The following is a 15,992-nucleotide window of genomic DNA, read 5'->3' as shown; positions in this document are numbered from 1 at the left end:
ATATATATATATATATATAAAATTTTGCCAGTGCACTTATTTAGCAATTTAAACGTCGTTTCACCAGTTCTTCTGATGTAAGATGAAATATGATTATTTCGTGTCTATTACTTCATAGGCGCTAGAGAGACGTGGGCGTACTTTTACGGGCCGGTTGCTGTTTTATTAATATTAAACATGCTCTATCTCGGAATGACCAGCTGGCGTTTGTGGCATCAATATCGCGAGTATACGGGAAGCAAGTTGCGAATCCTGCGATTTAAGTGCCTGCTATATATTAAATTGGTGCTCGTCATGGGTATTACCTGGATCTTTGAATTGTTATCATTCGCTATCGGGTCGAGAATGGATGAGTTCTGGTAAGCAATCGTTAAAACATTCTATCTCTGCATCAATGTCTATCAATTGTTAATAAAATCATCCATAAGCATTCTTTTTTGTTAGGATACCGACGGATCTGTTGAATGGTCTGCAAGGATTTATCATATTCCTGCTTCTCGTTGCGACGCGGAAAAGGGTGCGGAAATTATTGGCGAAGAAGCGATTGTGCGGTATCGCTTTCCCAAAATCCTGGGCCGCATACGAAGACGAGGAGTGCGAAGCGGTCCTTCCCGAGGAGCTCGAGCTATCTCAACAAGGCTAAAGACGCGCATCTTTTTTTTTTCAGAATCATGACGCGGGTTAAATGTGAGAAATATTCTACAAAAAAAACAATCCAATGATTTATTCGTAAATTATCTATAATCGGACGTAGATAACGCGACTATTGTCGAATTTTTAATTAATTTAATTCTATAAATAACTCATTTGTAGTTACATTTTATTTTCTGAATATTCTCATTAGACATGTGAATATTCACATAGTCTTAATTATGTTAATCCATTATTACTCGTGATTCAGTTTATAACTGGCAATATTATTTTATCTCTTATTAACGTATGTTATTATCATCTTTTATTTGTATAGCGTCAATATAAAAGCGACATAAAAATCAACATTTATCTGATAAATTAGGTAATACAAATGTATGTTTTAAATGCGATTGTCGTGAAACGTGTTGTTTTCATAGCTAGTGTAATGGAATATATTATTATTAAACATTGTATAAGAATCTCCATAAGCGTTATGTAAATGTTGGACCGAATTACTGTATGTATGTGGAACAAAACTCGTGGAAAGAATATAACGAAGAATAATTACTCATCGGTGTGTAATATCATTTCACGCTCGTGATTCAATTACAGTCCTCGTTTAAATCACTCTCGAAAACGTGATGACAACGAGTCATTCGTTCCCAATCCTAAGTTTTCCTACGAAAATGCATAAATCCGACTCATTCATTCGTTGTTTCCTCCATTATCAACTCATTGTCAACCACAATCGTGAGTACTATGCATGACATATCTTGCTTGATAGGTCCACGTGGATCTTCGGCACGAGATATCTCGCGTGCGATGAAAACATTGCGCAAGTGAATCCAATCATAATTTTTAATAAATCTCTAACAGTGCAAGGCATAAGCTATCAAAGTAACCGTGAGCAATAATAAGTTGCGATGCAAAAGTCGCTTGTATTCCGAGTCCGAAGGCTACTGGACACTTTCACCGTACGTAGGCAAGACAATAGGTTCGCGTATATTGTAACATGTGCGCATCAGTTCAAGATATCTCTTACTAAAAATCTGATTCAAGCAGTGACATAAGTTTAAACAACCAGTTTGTTAAATTTGTCGCCGCAGGCGATAAATATGTACGTTAAATATGTAAACACATCTGTAGGCTTGTCTCACTTCCATTAATTCAGCGCGTCATTCATTTCGACATATGTTCATTAATTTAAGTTGTATAGAGCGCGCCAGATTCAGAGGTTCTTTGCTTGTGGATTCTTTGATCAGTTCAATGCTGATGCTTTAATAAACTAAAAATGTCAAGGATAACTTGTAGCATAAAAATGAGTAAATTGCTTACCAATTTAATACGTGATATTACTATTCTGTTTTGATTGTATTTCAAGACCGAAAATGATTTTGGTGCGCAATTTGCGGAATTGAATATGTATAATATATAAATTCAAACTCTGAATATTTAAGTATCAAAATTCGCTTTGAGTGGATTTATTTCTCTTAATTAATTAACAATTATTCTCTTAATTTAAACAATATCCATGTCATATCGATTAAAGAATTAATAGATGAATGCAAACCCATATTCTATACAAGCATATGTGTTGCATCCCGTCAATAGAAGATTATAAATGTATCAAATAATGCCGCGTACAACAAACCTGATTGCATTCGTGCGATTCTTGTTGTACTAAAACAGATACCTAGTACCAACGACACAAACGAAATTTGTTAAGCAAATTAGATTATTCTGAGACAATCGATGTCATTGAATGTAATCATTCAACCAAGCAAGATACAATACAAAAATATTTTCATGAAATGTTTGTTAACATGCAGAAGTTTCATATATTGTTTCTCAGCAATATCTGTTGTCTATAAATACACAACAGATATTGCTATTTAAACGCAATTCTTTCACGATAAAGGTTTCTATCAAAGCTATATAGAAAGAGAATTTTTATTAAAGGACAATTCCTATTAAAGCTTTCATAATTTTCAGCTTTAAAAACAAGATAAATATTTTACTGGACTTTGAAATACTGATTCATGCTGTTATGCGAAGGAAGATGCATTCGATATAGTTAGAATTTCGTATCTATGCTTTTTTCTTTGTTTTTATAATTATATCAAAATGATTCAATAATAAAGTAACGAGTAATTGAACGATCATTTGAACAAAGGTGAATTATAAAAAATTAGAGAGAAAAAGAAAAAGGAAAAAAACAATCTATAGATAGATGCAATTATTGTCTCTTCATGTAAGTGGCTCGTAAATAAATATATATATATATATATATCACTTGATATGTGAGTTTACAATGACTTGATTGTTCAACGAAATGAAAGAGAAACGAGAGACGCATCGTTGTTATATATAATTCATTGAAAGCGTAAATAGAGCATGTTAGCGCACACTAAGTGCGTCTTGAGAATGACCGTAAAGAGAGTGGACTGACAAGAAGGGGAGAAGCCAGTACAAATTACTGAAGCCCGCAGTCCGGAAGATCTTATTTATCTTTCTGAGAAGAATCATTATTGGTCTATCTATTTTTAGCAATATTAAATCGACAAGTCTCACAAGAAATTTCGTGAGAATCCTTTCTTTAAGTGTCAAATAAGAATAAATGTTGATAATAGACAATAGCATTTAGATAATGGATACTCTTTTATTTGGACTTCATTTATATTTCAACATACTTAATTTTCATTCACATGATAATACAAACATCTCGCCAAGGAAACTGGACATTTTTTAAATCTGAGTAATTCTAAATATACATAAGTATACACATGTATAACATTTGACTGTGATACAATGTTTCCTCAGAATATATGAATATATGACGTATTTTATGTATCCCATTTCATATTGAAGTTCAAAGAAGAAGTAGCAAATCAATAATACAAAGATGGAACGAGAAGAAAACAGGAAAAGGCGAAGAGCGCAATTGCGTATTTGCAAATTCATACAAATACCACAAACTTATATACGTTAATACTTATGACAGTATTCGCGAGAAATATTCTTGTCATGCTTTGTATTTTGTCTAATTCATCTTGTGATAATTCTGACGGGTAAGATTAAGAATGTATCAGAAAGAAATCCCTTTTATACCTACAATGCCAAAGACTAAATGTAACAATTTCGATAAGAATAATCTCATAAGATCGTTTCAAGAGATATGTAAATTTTGAGTAATTTTTCCGAGTAATTAATATTGCCTAATAAGACAAATATTAGCTTGATTAAAAAGATTTGTTCCTTTCTTAAATAATTCTTACATTAATAAATAAAGTTCTTTTAATAAATCCGATAATTTAGTGTTATGTAATTTATTCATTGATATAGCAAGCGATAATCCTTTGATATATTTTCAACAGAGAGATTTAAATTACTAATATTGTCTTTTTATTTATTGATGACAATATACTTGTATGTGCTTAACTTTAAGCACACATAAAATAGATACATATCCAATTGTTCATCAAATATCAAATATCTTATATGTCTAAAAAAAAGTATCTCATTTTTAGCACTTCTATACATTCAATAAATGTATCTCATAATAAATATGAGAGTTCACTCAGAGAAAACATATTTATAAGTGACTTTTATAATTACTTTTTCTCTATAGAGAAATAGAGTGGATAGAATAGGATAGAATAGACATATTAAATTTTTGGATGTATAAAACTCTTTACAATGAAAGTACATTAATTCCTCCATGATAAATCTGATAAAGAAAAAACAAATGACAAGAAAAAGTGTGTATTTTACAGACAGAAAGGACAAAATAATATAACGAATATTACACAATTATGAATTTTTTTAAAGATTAAGACATTCAAGAGTTCAGAATGTATTATCGAAAGTGAAAACGGAGCGCACAAAGACGCGTGTGAGCGCAGCGCTGACGCGCGCCGTTGTGTCTTTGAGGCAGCTGGAATGAAGGTAAATTCGCTTGTGGCCGTCGAGGGACGCAGAGGGGCCAGGGAGGTATGATGCAGCAAAGAACGGGAATGTCATGGCGGCGAACGTTGGCAGGGGTAGCTAGGTAAGTAACCAACCGCGAGACGAGAGGCACTGGCGGTGAGGCCAGGTATGGCGAAGCAAGCATGATACGCGTCACGATGAGCTGAGTGAATCACGGATGAACGCTTCATGAAACAATCGATTGATTACACGGACACGGCAGTAACTCTACTTTTTTTTTGACGACGAAGAAGCGAAAGAATACGTGTGTGTCCGCGAATGCAAATTTAAGGAAAAGACCCGCGCGCGTTTCGGCGTCATGTATCCAAGAATCGTGTTGCTGCTCATCGTTGCTTGGGAGACGAGGAACGTGCTCGCCGACACCGAGACGCGACCCGCCAGCGCCGACACGAAAGTGAGAATCGGCAAATGTTGCGAGCTCGAGGAGTTGTTGGTAGACGACCGGTGTACACCATTGTCCGAGACCAATGAGACTAACTGGATACCGGAATTTGTAAAGGATCGAGATGCAGCGGTAAGAACGGGATATGTTCCTCCTGGCCCCAAGTACGAGTTGAAGATTGGACGACCCAGATGCGATTCCGACGAGCATCAGTGGCACGTGTACTATTATCCATCCGGGCCAGATCGACTATTGATTCTGCCGACAGGTGTGTTGCGCCATTATATCGTTGATCTGGCAAAAGGCATGGATGAGAATCGCGGCATCTACGGCATCGCGATGATGAATGTCGATGACGATTATGATGACGATAAGGAACACGCGACCATACACTACGACTATCCGTTCGGGCATTACTGTGCCGACAAAGTTGTGCTCAGTGGAGATCGGATGGTAGCGACGTACGCTATGCTTTGCGTGCCGGATGTTGCTGTACGCTGGACCGATACCAATTATCTGATGAAGCATGCCATCAATCCTGCCTTCCACGCCGTATCAATGGCCTGCTATCTGGTCGTCGCGGTAGTCTACTTCGTGCTACCACAGCTGCGCGACCTCGTCGGCAACATCATCACCAGCATGGCTCTCTGCCTCATGGTCAATCAGTGCGCCTCCACCGTCAGGATATTCACAGAGTTCGGCAATCACGTTAGCTTCTTGGTCGCCGGTACGTGAATCGTTTGTGATCGTTGCTTTCGCTTAACGAAGTTTCAAGAATAACAAATCATTTTCTTCATGTGATTGAGTCACATGCAACTCCGCGACGCGCGGCTTATCGAGAAATCTTTTTCGAGATGCAAATGATTCTCGGTAATGTCTTCCTGTGACGAAATCGGTGTGTCAATGTCTGATTATCTCTGACGTATTTAATGACGCTCAATTAAATTCTCTGACGAAATTGCGTACTATAAAAAGAAAAATCTAGATAATTCAAATTTATCAGAAAAATAGTTATTACGCTTCAGAATGCAGGAATGCAATAATTGATGCACTGTTGCTGTATCGCACACTCAGTTGAGACATGACTTGATATAAATCATTTTATAAAATTACCGTGGATTATCTTCTCTTGTATGTCGAAGCAATGAAATTTGCAGTCACATTCTTTTCATCTCAAGTGCATTAGTTCCATCTGCGAGACACGCGAAGCCGAGCTAAAGAGACTCGAATGAATCATATTTTAGCGCGTGACGGAAGGACCAATTAATAAGTGCGACCGCTCGAACAACCTTCTGCTGCGAAAGCAAATTACAGGACAAATTTCCAGGCCGGATGTATGCCAGGAAATACAATACTGAAATAATTTCCGTCTTTTTTTTTTCAGACACGATCATGTACGTTTTCTTGATGGCCGCTTTCTTCTGGCTCGGTGCCTTGGGCTACTACGTGTGGAACACGTTCAGGTCGCGCAACGTTTTCCTACGGGTAACCGACGGCAGGAAGTACTGCTATTACTCGTCCTGGGTCTGGAGTTTGACGGCCTGCTTAGCTGCCACAGCGATCTTCGCGCATTTCGCCCTCGAGACGAACAAGCCCATTGTAGGCGGCACGACTTATCCCGCCCAGGAGACTGTAGGCTGGCTCGGACTCTCCGTGATATTCATGTGTATCGCATTCACCATCGTGATCGATCTATGCCTAATACTGACGACTGCAAACAGGATCAAGCGGATGAGCACGTACGGCCGTATTCATCACAAAATGAAATACAGTTTCCGGATGTTTGTTTTTCTCTACGCAATCATGAGCGCCGGCTGGTTTTCGCTACTGCTCTCACAGTTTAAATACGACGCTTTGATATACTGTCATATCGTCATGAATCTGCTGCAGGCACTGCTCATTCTCTACGTGTGCGTATTCGGCCAACGAAGAGTCACGTTCTTACTCGGGAAAACGTGCAACTGCTGCGACTCCGGTGACAACACCGAAGGCCTCGACTGGGGCGAGGAGATGACAGCTATCAATGCGGGTTATTAAAACGCTTTACGAATAATTACTCGTGTTACGAGCGTGATCTGTATTCAAGTCGTGATCGAGTGATGACGATAGCGCGTTTAAATCACGATTAGTAAAATGCACATCGTTCGCAGAATAAAGAGGAATGCATATAACATGTTTGAAGTGTGAGAAGCATTCCATACAGTCGTTAAAGTACAAGTATATTCGAAGATACTGAAAATATACTCTTTGTGCTTTTTTATATTGTACGATCATCATTTCAGAGTCATAGCTCATAAACATATATCTTTTACGCGCAAATTTTACCAGACAGACCATAGATATATGCGCATATATATTCAAACCAAAAGATATTCTTTAGAAAGTGTGAAAAATGCGTGGATATATCTCTATTTCAGAAGGAAAACAGTATTATGTGCGTACCAGCGTTACTTTAGAGAAGTAAATATGAAACGTGCAAGAAAAGAATATATTAAGATACATATATGTCGGAGACAATATCGGATAATGCAGCAATATATTGTAAATAATGATGCAATAATCAAATTAATGTGCAAGTTGAATATGAAAAAAGTCAGGAAAGTCGACGAGGCATTGAAAAATTTTATAAAATTAAAAAATTTATAATGTCATCATACAAAAAATATATAATGTGATTTGATTATTGAGCTCGAGCCGCCAAACGATGGCACTGATAAAATTGCGTACGTCTTTCGTATTTCATGTTTGGTGATTATGCGTGCCTTAAAATCAATCTCTTGCCTTATAAAAATGTACGCTTATCGAAACATTTTTATCACTTCACAATTTTAACACGTCTAGTATCTTGCATTTCCATGTTCATAGCGTATCATATTGCCATAAGTGTACTGATGTAGATTTTAATCTAAATATAAAATCGATTATATTATGCAATATCGCTAATTTACGGACAAATTTGCCAGCGGACGTGTTGCACAGTATAATTAAAATATGTATCACCGAGTCTCAAATGATCTTATATGTTTAATAGTATTTGTGTTTAATATTTATATCTATATAGTAAATCGATTTTTTGTACGAGAGAAATATTAAATTCGCTAAATGAATCGAATCAATATCGTAAATTAAATTATTTAACCTGCCATATTTATATATTTTACGATAACAAACATATTTAGCAAACATTTTGCAACAACTTACTTGTCCGAACAAACTTCCCTCTGGACGATGCAGCAGATTAGATAACTGGCAACGCACCACCAGATGATTGTCATCCATGACAGTATTGAAGAAACGTCTGGTAGGAAGTAAAGCTTCGAGGTCGATGACCAGTTCCAAAAATCTCTCGCAGTAACGCACTTTGTCCGGAAGTACAGGTCCTATTAAAACCATGTAATTAAAATTGTTAATTGAAGATAAATTTTAAATTCTTAATTTTATTGCTAACAAGATTGTAAATAGACTTCACATTAACATATGAAAAAAGTGATCTCAGTCAAATTGGTTGAAATTATGATATGTTTTGTAGCATATTGATTGCTTCTACAGATATTTGCTATAGCACCATTAAAAGTTAAAATGTTGAGTAAAATTATCCTGAAAAGCACTTTATTTATATTACAATTTTTGTCATTACATAAGCATCTATGCAGTTAAATTAAATACATATTGAATCATATATTGACTTCCATTACTAATTATAAATAGATTTTTCTCAGTATGTACAAAAAAGAAGGATAGAATGTACATATTTGCCAATACATGAATATCTGTGCCAATGGTTATTTAATGTCTGACATTATTATGTTTGGGTTATATATAAGTACAATATATGCCTAAACAATTAAAAAAACAAATTATATCATAGATAAAGAGTGGTTATACAATTAAGTGCTTATACAATTAAAAAAACAAACTGTAGAAAACTGTAGATAAAAATACTTTTTAGTCTAATTAAACTCAAAATAATTTTCAAATGGTGGTACAGAAAAATCTAATTATTATTGTTATGATTTTGCTTATTTTTTATCAGGATCTCATAAACTACAAAATATCATGATTTCAGCCAGAAATCATTTGAAATCACTTTTTTCATTTTAGTTCTTTTTGGCTTTATTAAAAAATCAAGAAATAATATTTTTCTAAAAAATATATGTAAAATTTAATTTGGATAATATGTAGAAAGATTCTTATAAATACCTTCTGCAGGAATCGTTTCTAATATCGTCATAAATTTTATCATAAGTTTGTGCAAGAATTTACGTTCCCATTCGAGTTTTTCTTTATGCTCGAGATTATCTTTTTTCCTTATAATTTTCCAATATTTCCTCCATTTTGGATACTTTCTGAATTCGAGTTCTCGTCTGCCTTGTTGCAAAGAGATCCACATGGATAGTGACACCAGCCTTTTGGCTTCTTCTCGAACCAAAGATACTTCCATGGAATTGAAGCAATGATTCAAGAATACTATCAACGCCGTCTGTTCCTTCAGATTGAAGTCCATTATACTTTCTTCCAAGCACGCTTCGAGAACATTTTGAAAAAATCCGGCAAACTCTGCCGGATTCTTTTCGAACGCCTCCCATACTTGCACTCGCTCCCTAAACTTTTCATTCACCATGACAACGATAGACATAGTGTGCTCCCGCGTGGCACTCTCCGCCTTGTAATTTGACCAGAGAAAATTCTCCAAGTACTGGCTGAACTCTAGCATCATTATCCTCCGGACAGAAAACTTGGACGCACATATTTCCTGCACGTAAATGTCATCTACTACTTGCGAGTTGAACGCCAGATGCGTGTTTGTAGTGTGTGGTGCCCAGTATTTATTCGCAAGCTGCAAAACAACAAAATCACATAAATTTCCATTTTAGTGACAAAAATGATAATTCTAAATTAACACAAAAATGATAATTCTATTTTTGGATACTTTCTATTTAATAAAAATTGACACAAGTCAATATAAATATCATCCCTATCTTTTTCATTGAATGTCAAGAAAGATAAAATGATGTTTATAACAATTTGAGCCATTAAATGGAAAGCATTCTCTATTTATTTTGGCAATCAGTGAGTAATAAAGAGTGCTTTCCAACATGATATACAAATGACTGAACAGAAAGCATCTAATATAATCACACAAAGAGATTCCAAATCTACAAAATAGTAGCAAGAAAATTGTCTGATCACAAAATTGGAGTATAATATCTTAAAACATAAAAATAACAGCAATAATTAATGAAAAATTTGCCTGATCAAAATTGGGGATTTCATCTTCAACAATTTGCAATAAACATCAGCGAGAAGGTCATCAAGAATAAATACCTGGGTAATCCTGTCCGCGTTGATTTGCTCTACTGTAGGAGCAGGATTGTTGCTTTTGATAGGCGATGCGTTCTCCATTGTATCCGTATCAGCTGCAAACTGAACGCCACGAGTTAACCTAACTTAACCTAACTTTCTCCATTCGCCGGTGCCTGCGACGAATTTCCAGTCGCACTTGCAGCAGGTAAATGTTGCACGACGTCGCAAGTGTATTCTGTGGAATACGCAGAATAATTCTCGTCGAATTCTTCCGATTCAATGTCGTTTTAAATCGTTTCGAGTCGTGTCTAATCGCTCACAGTTCACGCCGAATACTCACAGTTCCACCACTTCCACCATGTAGTTGCGTACAATAATACAGTTCACAAATCACAACTTCACATCCTTCACGCTTGCAACTTCCATGAGAAATAATAAAAAACTACGAAAAAACTGGAAAGAATACAAGAACACTTCGACAAAAAGCAACCTAAACCGAAAAGTGGAATATTCAAATAATTAAATATAAAAAAATATTAAAATATTAAAATTCAAATATTTAAATTCGTAAACCAACTTTTCGTTGTTGAAAGAAGAGGATTCAAAAAAGCGAGCACACTGCGTGTGGCGCGAGATTCAAAATAAAAATCCTGTTCACATTAATTAATAAAAGAGGATATTCATATGATACTGTTAAAATAAGAAAATATCTGACTTCTCTTAAATGAGATATAACATAACGTTAGTACGAGAAGGCAACGCAGCACATATCTAATGAAATTATTAAATATTCTAAATTAAATATTCTGAAATTGTTAAATATTCAAGAATTTTTTTATTCACTTTTATATTTAATTTTCATCTCATCTCAATCGATCCTAAAAATACATATGTGAGGCGTGTCTACGATTCGGATTTGGCGCGACTTCCCATCACTCGGTCACGTGACTGACTTTAGTTCGCTCCAAGTCTGATCCTCTGCGGAAGGCGACGCCGACAACTCCAACCTTTCCAGGAAGGGGAGTTTGGACTCCTGCCTTGAATTGCTGTGATAGAACGAGCTCTGTCGATGGTGTAGCGCGGACTGATTTGGATTCATGGTGCGACGCGTTTTAAAGTGACATTTCGCGGCACGTCGCCGTGAGGGATGCGCGTACGCGGAATTAGCAAATCGTCGCCGCGCTCTCTGGGAACGAGAGGACTTCCCCCGCCCCTCGTCTCGCGTCATCCGCCGTCGGTGACTCGCGTTTGGAAGGAGAGAACCTCGGTATCGTCGACATGGCCGTTGTCGAGGAGTTCGATTACTTGTGCCGCTTGTGCGCGACCAAGACTGGCATCCTGATGGGCCTGCCGATATTCGAGGCCGGCGATCAGATGCGCAACATCGATAAGAAGATAGCGGCCTGTCTACCGGTTCAGGTAAGGATGCAGCGCAATGAGTGAACGCAGCATCATGCTGACAGCAGTGAATTAATTTCCTATCCTAGTTTTTTAAATGCCTTGGCTTTGGATCGAAACGAACGAGTCTCTACGTTAGTTTACCGACTATTCGTTCTCTTCCCAAATTAGAGATGTATGCTTTTTTCATACTCGATTAATGTTGCAAAGCGTTAAATAATTTTAATTGATGTTTATCCTTAAATAATTATACAGTTATACAAAAGAGTTACCTTATACAAAAGAATAGTTAATTAGAATTAATGAGTACCTTATAAAAGTTTTAAATTCGTATACTTTTATAAGATTTAAACTCTGCTAAAGATTTAAACTCTACTATTTAAACTCTGCTAACTTATATTTTTATTATGCTATTATAATTAAATAGCATATAATTTATTTTATATTTTTATTCCGAGAGTAAAATAGAATGCTAATGTTTACGCTGTAGAAGATTGGATAAATAATGCTTATTAGGACTATATATTATATTATAATTTTACAAATTTTAGGTGTCGTTGACAGATCAACTACCCAAAGTGATCTGTGAAGATTGCGCGTTTAAGCTGGACCAGTTGTTTGATTTCCGTGAGAAATGTCTACACACGGAAGGAATGTTTATGGAAATGTTGAAGGAGATTGGCAAAGATGAGATTGTGCATCTATCGGAGCACGCTTTGGCAAGTGTGAATAACATGGGCACAATTCAGAGAAACCTGACTAACATACAGATTAATAATGAAAATGTACAAAGCCATTCGGCCGTAGCTCATGAAACTACAGAATCTACCATACACACGATGCAGGTAATGGACGAAATGGACTTGGCTGGTGGTGAACAAGTGGTTACACAAGAAGAAATGAGTCAACAAGATACAGATATACAAGGCATTGACTGTTTAGATGGTGATACTGTGAGAATGGTTGATGAACATATACGAGAAGTAATTAACCAATTTCTATCTACTTTCTTTTTGTAAATCAAACAAGTCATTTATGATCATTATTTTGTATATAATGTATGATATGACTATGTAAATCTAACACAAGTGAAATAATTTATTTGTATAGTTTATCCGATTAAAAATAATCGAATATAAAATAATGTTACGTGGCGTTAGATAATTTCGATTGATGCTTTAAATTTAAATTAATAATATTAGCTATATAAAAGAGTAATTAATTAGAATTAATGTTGGACGTCTCTTCCAACAATGTATATATTAAAATTTTGTTAACTTATACTTTTATTATTGTGTTATTTTATTATATAATTAAATAATATGAAATATATTTAATATTTTTCCGAAAGCAAAATAGAATGCTAATGTTTATGCTGCAGAATAATTCAAGATATCGTTCTATTTTTTTTAATTCGAATTTTAATTTATGATCTGTGAACCATTTTATAGGTTTCAAACCATCAAATTGCAATGCACTTGGATAGTGATATTGCTGTAGTGGGAAACCTGGGTGGCCACTTGAGTCAATTAGGGATAAATTATGTTACCTCTATTAATCCTGAAGACCAGAGCCAAGAGCAAATAGTACATTACTGTGAAAATGTAAAATACGAGGCAGATCCAATAAAACAGGAATACCACAGATTGCAAGATAGATTAACCACGGAAGAGTCACAGCACATACTCAAAAATAATGTAAATATGTTGAATAATGGACAAAATTTATAAGAAAAAATTAATTACTATTTAGAATCACAAACAAATAAAATAGTAAATAAAATAGCAAATAAAATAATAAATCATAAAAATAAAAATTGTTTAAGGAGAATTTTGCTTGAATTGGATTGGAAAAATCGACTTTTTTTTCTTAAAATTTCACATTTCAAGAATATTTAGTTCAAATTTTTATTTTATTTTTTTTGGTTCAGATAAAATAAAGACAAGATATGATCATGCCTACTAATTGAAAATAATTTTCCGACAGCGGAACATATTTTATATTAACAACGTAGTAATTAATTAATTTTAATAAAAAAACGTAAGTAAAAAAATTTTTAATATCATCCAATTTTTGATCCAATTCAGGCAAAACCTTCTATAATATAATTGGCTAATATGGCTTTATTTTGTAATGTATTGTGTAATATGGTTAATATGGTTTTATTTTGTTTATATCTATTTTGATTTATAATTCAGGTACCAGTAGATAATTTTGTCTCTTCTCAAGCTGAAACGGAAAGTGAAATAGAAGAATCTTGTATAAACGAAAATGGAACTCACGAACATGTAGATTCCATGAGCCTACCATCTACGAGTCAGATAAACGGCGTACATTGCGAAATAATGGTTAAATACACGAAGAGAACGAAACACGCATTATTAGAATCTACGCTTAGCAATCCTACCATAGATGAGACTGGTTCTAACTGGTACATGTGCCCATTCTGCAACGAAGCAGCTTTGGAGACGACCAATCTAGCCGCACATTTTGAGCAGCATTTCTGCTGCTGTCCCTGCGGCCTATATTTTACTAGTGTCGAGGGATTAAATCTACATAAGGAGCAATGCGATGTATATAAAACTGACGAAGTAGTCAATAAGGAGGAAAAGGATGTACAATTAAATGTAGTGTCGTTGCAAGAGAGCAATCAAGAAGGGCAGAAGAAACAGTCGACGGTAAGACGGAAGTGGACCGCGAAAGTGTGTACGGAATGCGGCAAGCAGTACAAGTCGAATTACAAGTTACAGGAACATATGCGCAAGCACACAGGCGAGAAACCATTTCAATGTACGACATGCGAGAAGGCGTTTCGCAGCAAGATCGGCCTCGCGCAGCACACGGCTACACACACAGGCCAATTTGACTACAACTGCTCCACATGCGGCAAAGGATTCCAGTGCAAGAGCTATCTCATTGTACATCAAAGAGTACACTCAGACCTGAAACCGTACTCGTGTACGAAATGCAGTCAGAATTTCAAGACGAAGCAGTCGCTGCTGGATCATGAGAATCGTCATCTCGGCGTGAAGCCATACATGTGCGAGATCTGCGGCCGCGGTTTCATCACTAAGGGTCTCTGCAAGAGTCATCAGAAGATACACTCCGGTACTGATAATCGCCAATATCCATGCGCGGTGTGCAATAAGATGTTCGTCAGCAAGAGTTACCTGAACACGCACTTGCGCATTCACACGGGCGAGAAGCCATATCTTTGCGAAGTCTGCGGCAAGGGATTCCTCACGCGGGTTGATCTAAGGATCCACTCGACCATGCATACTGGCGAGAAGAGCTTCAAATGTGAGATATGCGGGAAGGTGTTCGCTCGACGCGCAGCGCTACGTTGCCATCGACGGTCACACACGGGGGAGCGTCCTTATAAATGCGACGTCTGCGGCAAAACGTTCACGCAGTTTAGTCCAATGGCAATCCACAAGCGTTTACACACCGGTGAACGACCATACGAATGCGACGAATGCGGTAAGGCTTTCGTGTCTAGATCGACTATGATGTCTCACAGAAAGAAGCATCACATTACGAACGTTGTACAAAAGGATACAACTGTGACGCATAATGAAGATGCTGAGGTCAAACTTATTCTCTCATCCGATATCATAGTCAGAGACACAGACGATGGGATTCACGTCAGTGCAGATTGAAGAAAAATGACGTACGAATTCTGCGTTCAAGTCTAACACACAGTTTGGGTGCTAAGAAATTTTCATTGATATTTGTAGATAAGAACTGCTTTCATCACCATAATGTATTCTGTCAGTGTACATTTTCAAAAACTTTATATAAAGATATTTTTACAAGCATACTTCTTGTTGAAGTATATGAAGATTGAAAGCTATATTGAATTAGAGCGACACAACGTGATTTTATATATTCTATAATGATCATGATAATCTTAATCATCATTTAACTTTTTTCTTCGTAACATCATATTGTAATTACAGATGTAAATACAAAATTTTTTATATTAATGTCTACATTGCTTTCCGAACATTAAAAATAATATTTATTTATTAACGAACAAATAAACTGATTACTGAAACTCTAGGAAGAACAAATAAACGCGCGTTGTTTTAATTTTAGAAAAATTATAGCAAATTTATTACATTTAATAAGTACTATTTTAGCTTATATTAAAAAATATATTTCACTTTTTTTGAAAGATAAATATAACAGATTTTAAAAGGTAACGACTTATCATTAATAATAATTAATGATAATTTGTTTTATTATCCATTTTTGTAGTTTACGATATATAAATAGATTTATTAAT

The 15,992-nt window shown here is 35.7% G+C and overlaps 4 protein-coding genes across 5 annotated transcripts in view; 3 read left to right on the top strand and 1 right to left on the bottom strand.

The window, feature by feature from the left end:
* Positions 1-1,206, top strand: part of LOC108686156 (G-protein coupled receptor Mth2-like) — a 7,127-nt gene extending 5,921 nt beyond the window's left edge. Inside the window, exons 6-7 of the mRNA XM_018191293.1 lie at positions 119-359; positions 445-1,206. Of these exons, the coding sequence (XP_018046782.1) occupies positions 119-359; positions 445-643 (440 nt within the window). The 3' untranslated portion in view covers positions 644-1,206. The remainder of the gene's footprint in view (positions 1-118; positions 360-444) is intronic.
* LOC108686144 (intron-binding protein aquarius) overlaps positions 1-10,405 on the bottom strand; it is a 23,696-nt gene extending 13,291 nt beyond the window's left edge. Inside the window, exons 1-3 of the mRNA XM_018191269.1 lie at positions 10,328-10,405; positions 9,203-9,839; positions 8,204-8,382 (exon numbers count right to left, since the gene is read on the bottom strand). Of these exons, the coding sequence (XP_018046758.1) occupies positions 8,204-8,382; positions 9,203-9,839; positions 10,328-10,405 (894 nt within the window). The remainder of the gene's footprint in view (positions 1-8,203; positions 8,383-9,202; positions 9,840-10,327) is intronic.
* On the top strand, positions 4,605-8,080 carry LOC108686147 (probable G-protein coupled receptor Mth-like 5). The gene is made up of 2 exons (XM_018191281.1): positions 4,605-5,729; positions 6,387-8,080. Exons 1-2 carry the CDS (start codon positions 4,919-4,921, stop codon positions 7,037-7,039), a joined length of 1,464 nt encoding a protein of 487 aa, XP_018046770.1. The 5' UTR covers positions 4,605-4,918; the 3' UTR covers positions 7,040-8,080.
* Positions 10,406-11,329: 924 nt separating the features above from the next.
* On the top strand, positions 11,330-15,696 carry LOC108684875 (zinc finger protein 480-like). 2 transcript variants are annotated; one of them, XM_018189411.1, is made up of 5 exons: positions 11,330-11,725; positions 12,256-12,687; positions 13,156-13,401; positions 13,903-14,382; positions 14,455-15,696. In XM_018189411.1, exons 1-5 carry the CDS (start codon positions 11,585-11,587, stop codon positions 15,361-15,363), a joined length of 2,208 nt encoding a protein of 735 aa, XP_018044900.1. In that variant the 5' UTR covers positions 11,330-11,584; the 3' UTR covers positions 15,364-15,696. The 2 variants fall into 2 exon arrangements, with proteins under 2 accessions (XP_018044900.1, XP_018044893.1); XM_018189404.1 differs by having other exon boundaries at positions 13,903-15,696.
* Positions 15,697-15,992: the final 296 nt, after the last annotated feature.

The sequence above is a fragment of the Atta colombica genome, unplaced genomic scaffold (assembly GCF_001594045.1).
Source record: "Atta colombica isolate Treedump-2 unplaced genomic scaffold, Acol1.0 scaffold100, whole genome shotgun sequence".
NCBI classification, from domain to species: Eukaryota; Metazoa; Arthropoda; class Insecta; order Hymenoptera; family Formicidae; genus Atta; species Atta colombica.
The sequence above is the reverse complement of the archived record's forward strand: the minus strand, read 5'-3'. Positions and strand labels throughout refer to the sequence as shown.

Bases quoted from the DNA above. Each gene is read 5' to 3' on its own strand.
- LOC108684875 (XM_018189404.1), top strand. From the start codon at position 11,585: ATGGCCGTTGTCGAGGAGTTCGATTACTTGTGCCGCTTGTGCGCGACC. The intron at 12,688-13,155 runs GTAATTAACCAA...ACCATTTTATAG, and splicing joins TTGATGAACATATACGAGAA to GTTTCAAACCATCAAATTGC. The intron at 13,402-13,902 runs GTAAATATGTTG...TTTATAATTCAG, and splicing joins AGCACATACTCAAAAATAAT to GTACCAGTAGATAATTTTGT.
- LOC108686147 (XM_018191281.1), top strand. From the start codon at position 4,919: ATGTATCCAAGAATCGTGTTGCTGCTCATCGTTGCTTGGGAGACGAGG. The intron at 5,730-6,386 runs GTACGTGAATCG...TTTTTTTTTCAG, and splicing joins CGTTAGCTTCTTGGTCGCCG to ACACGATCATGTACGTTTTC.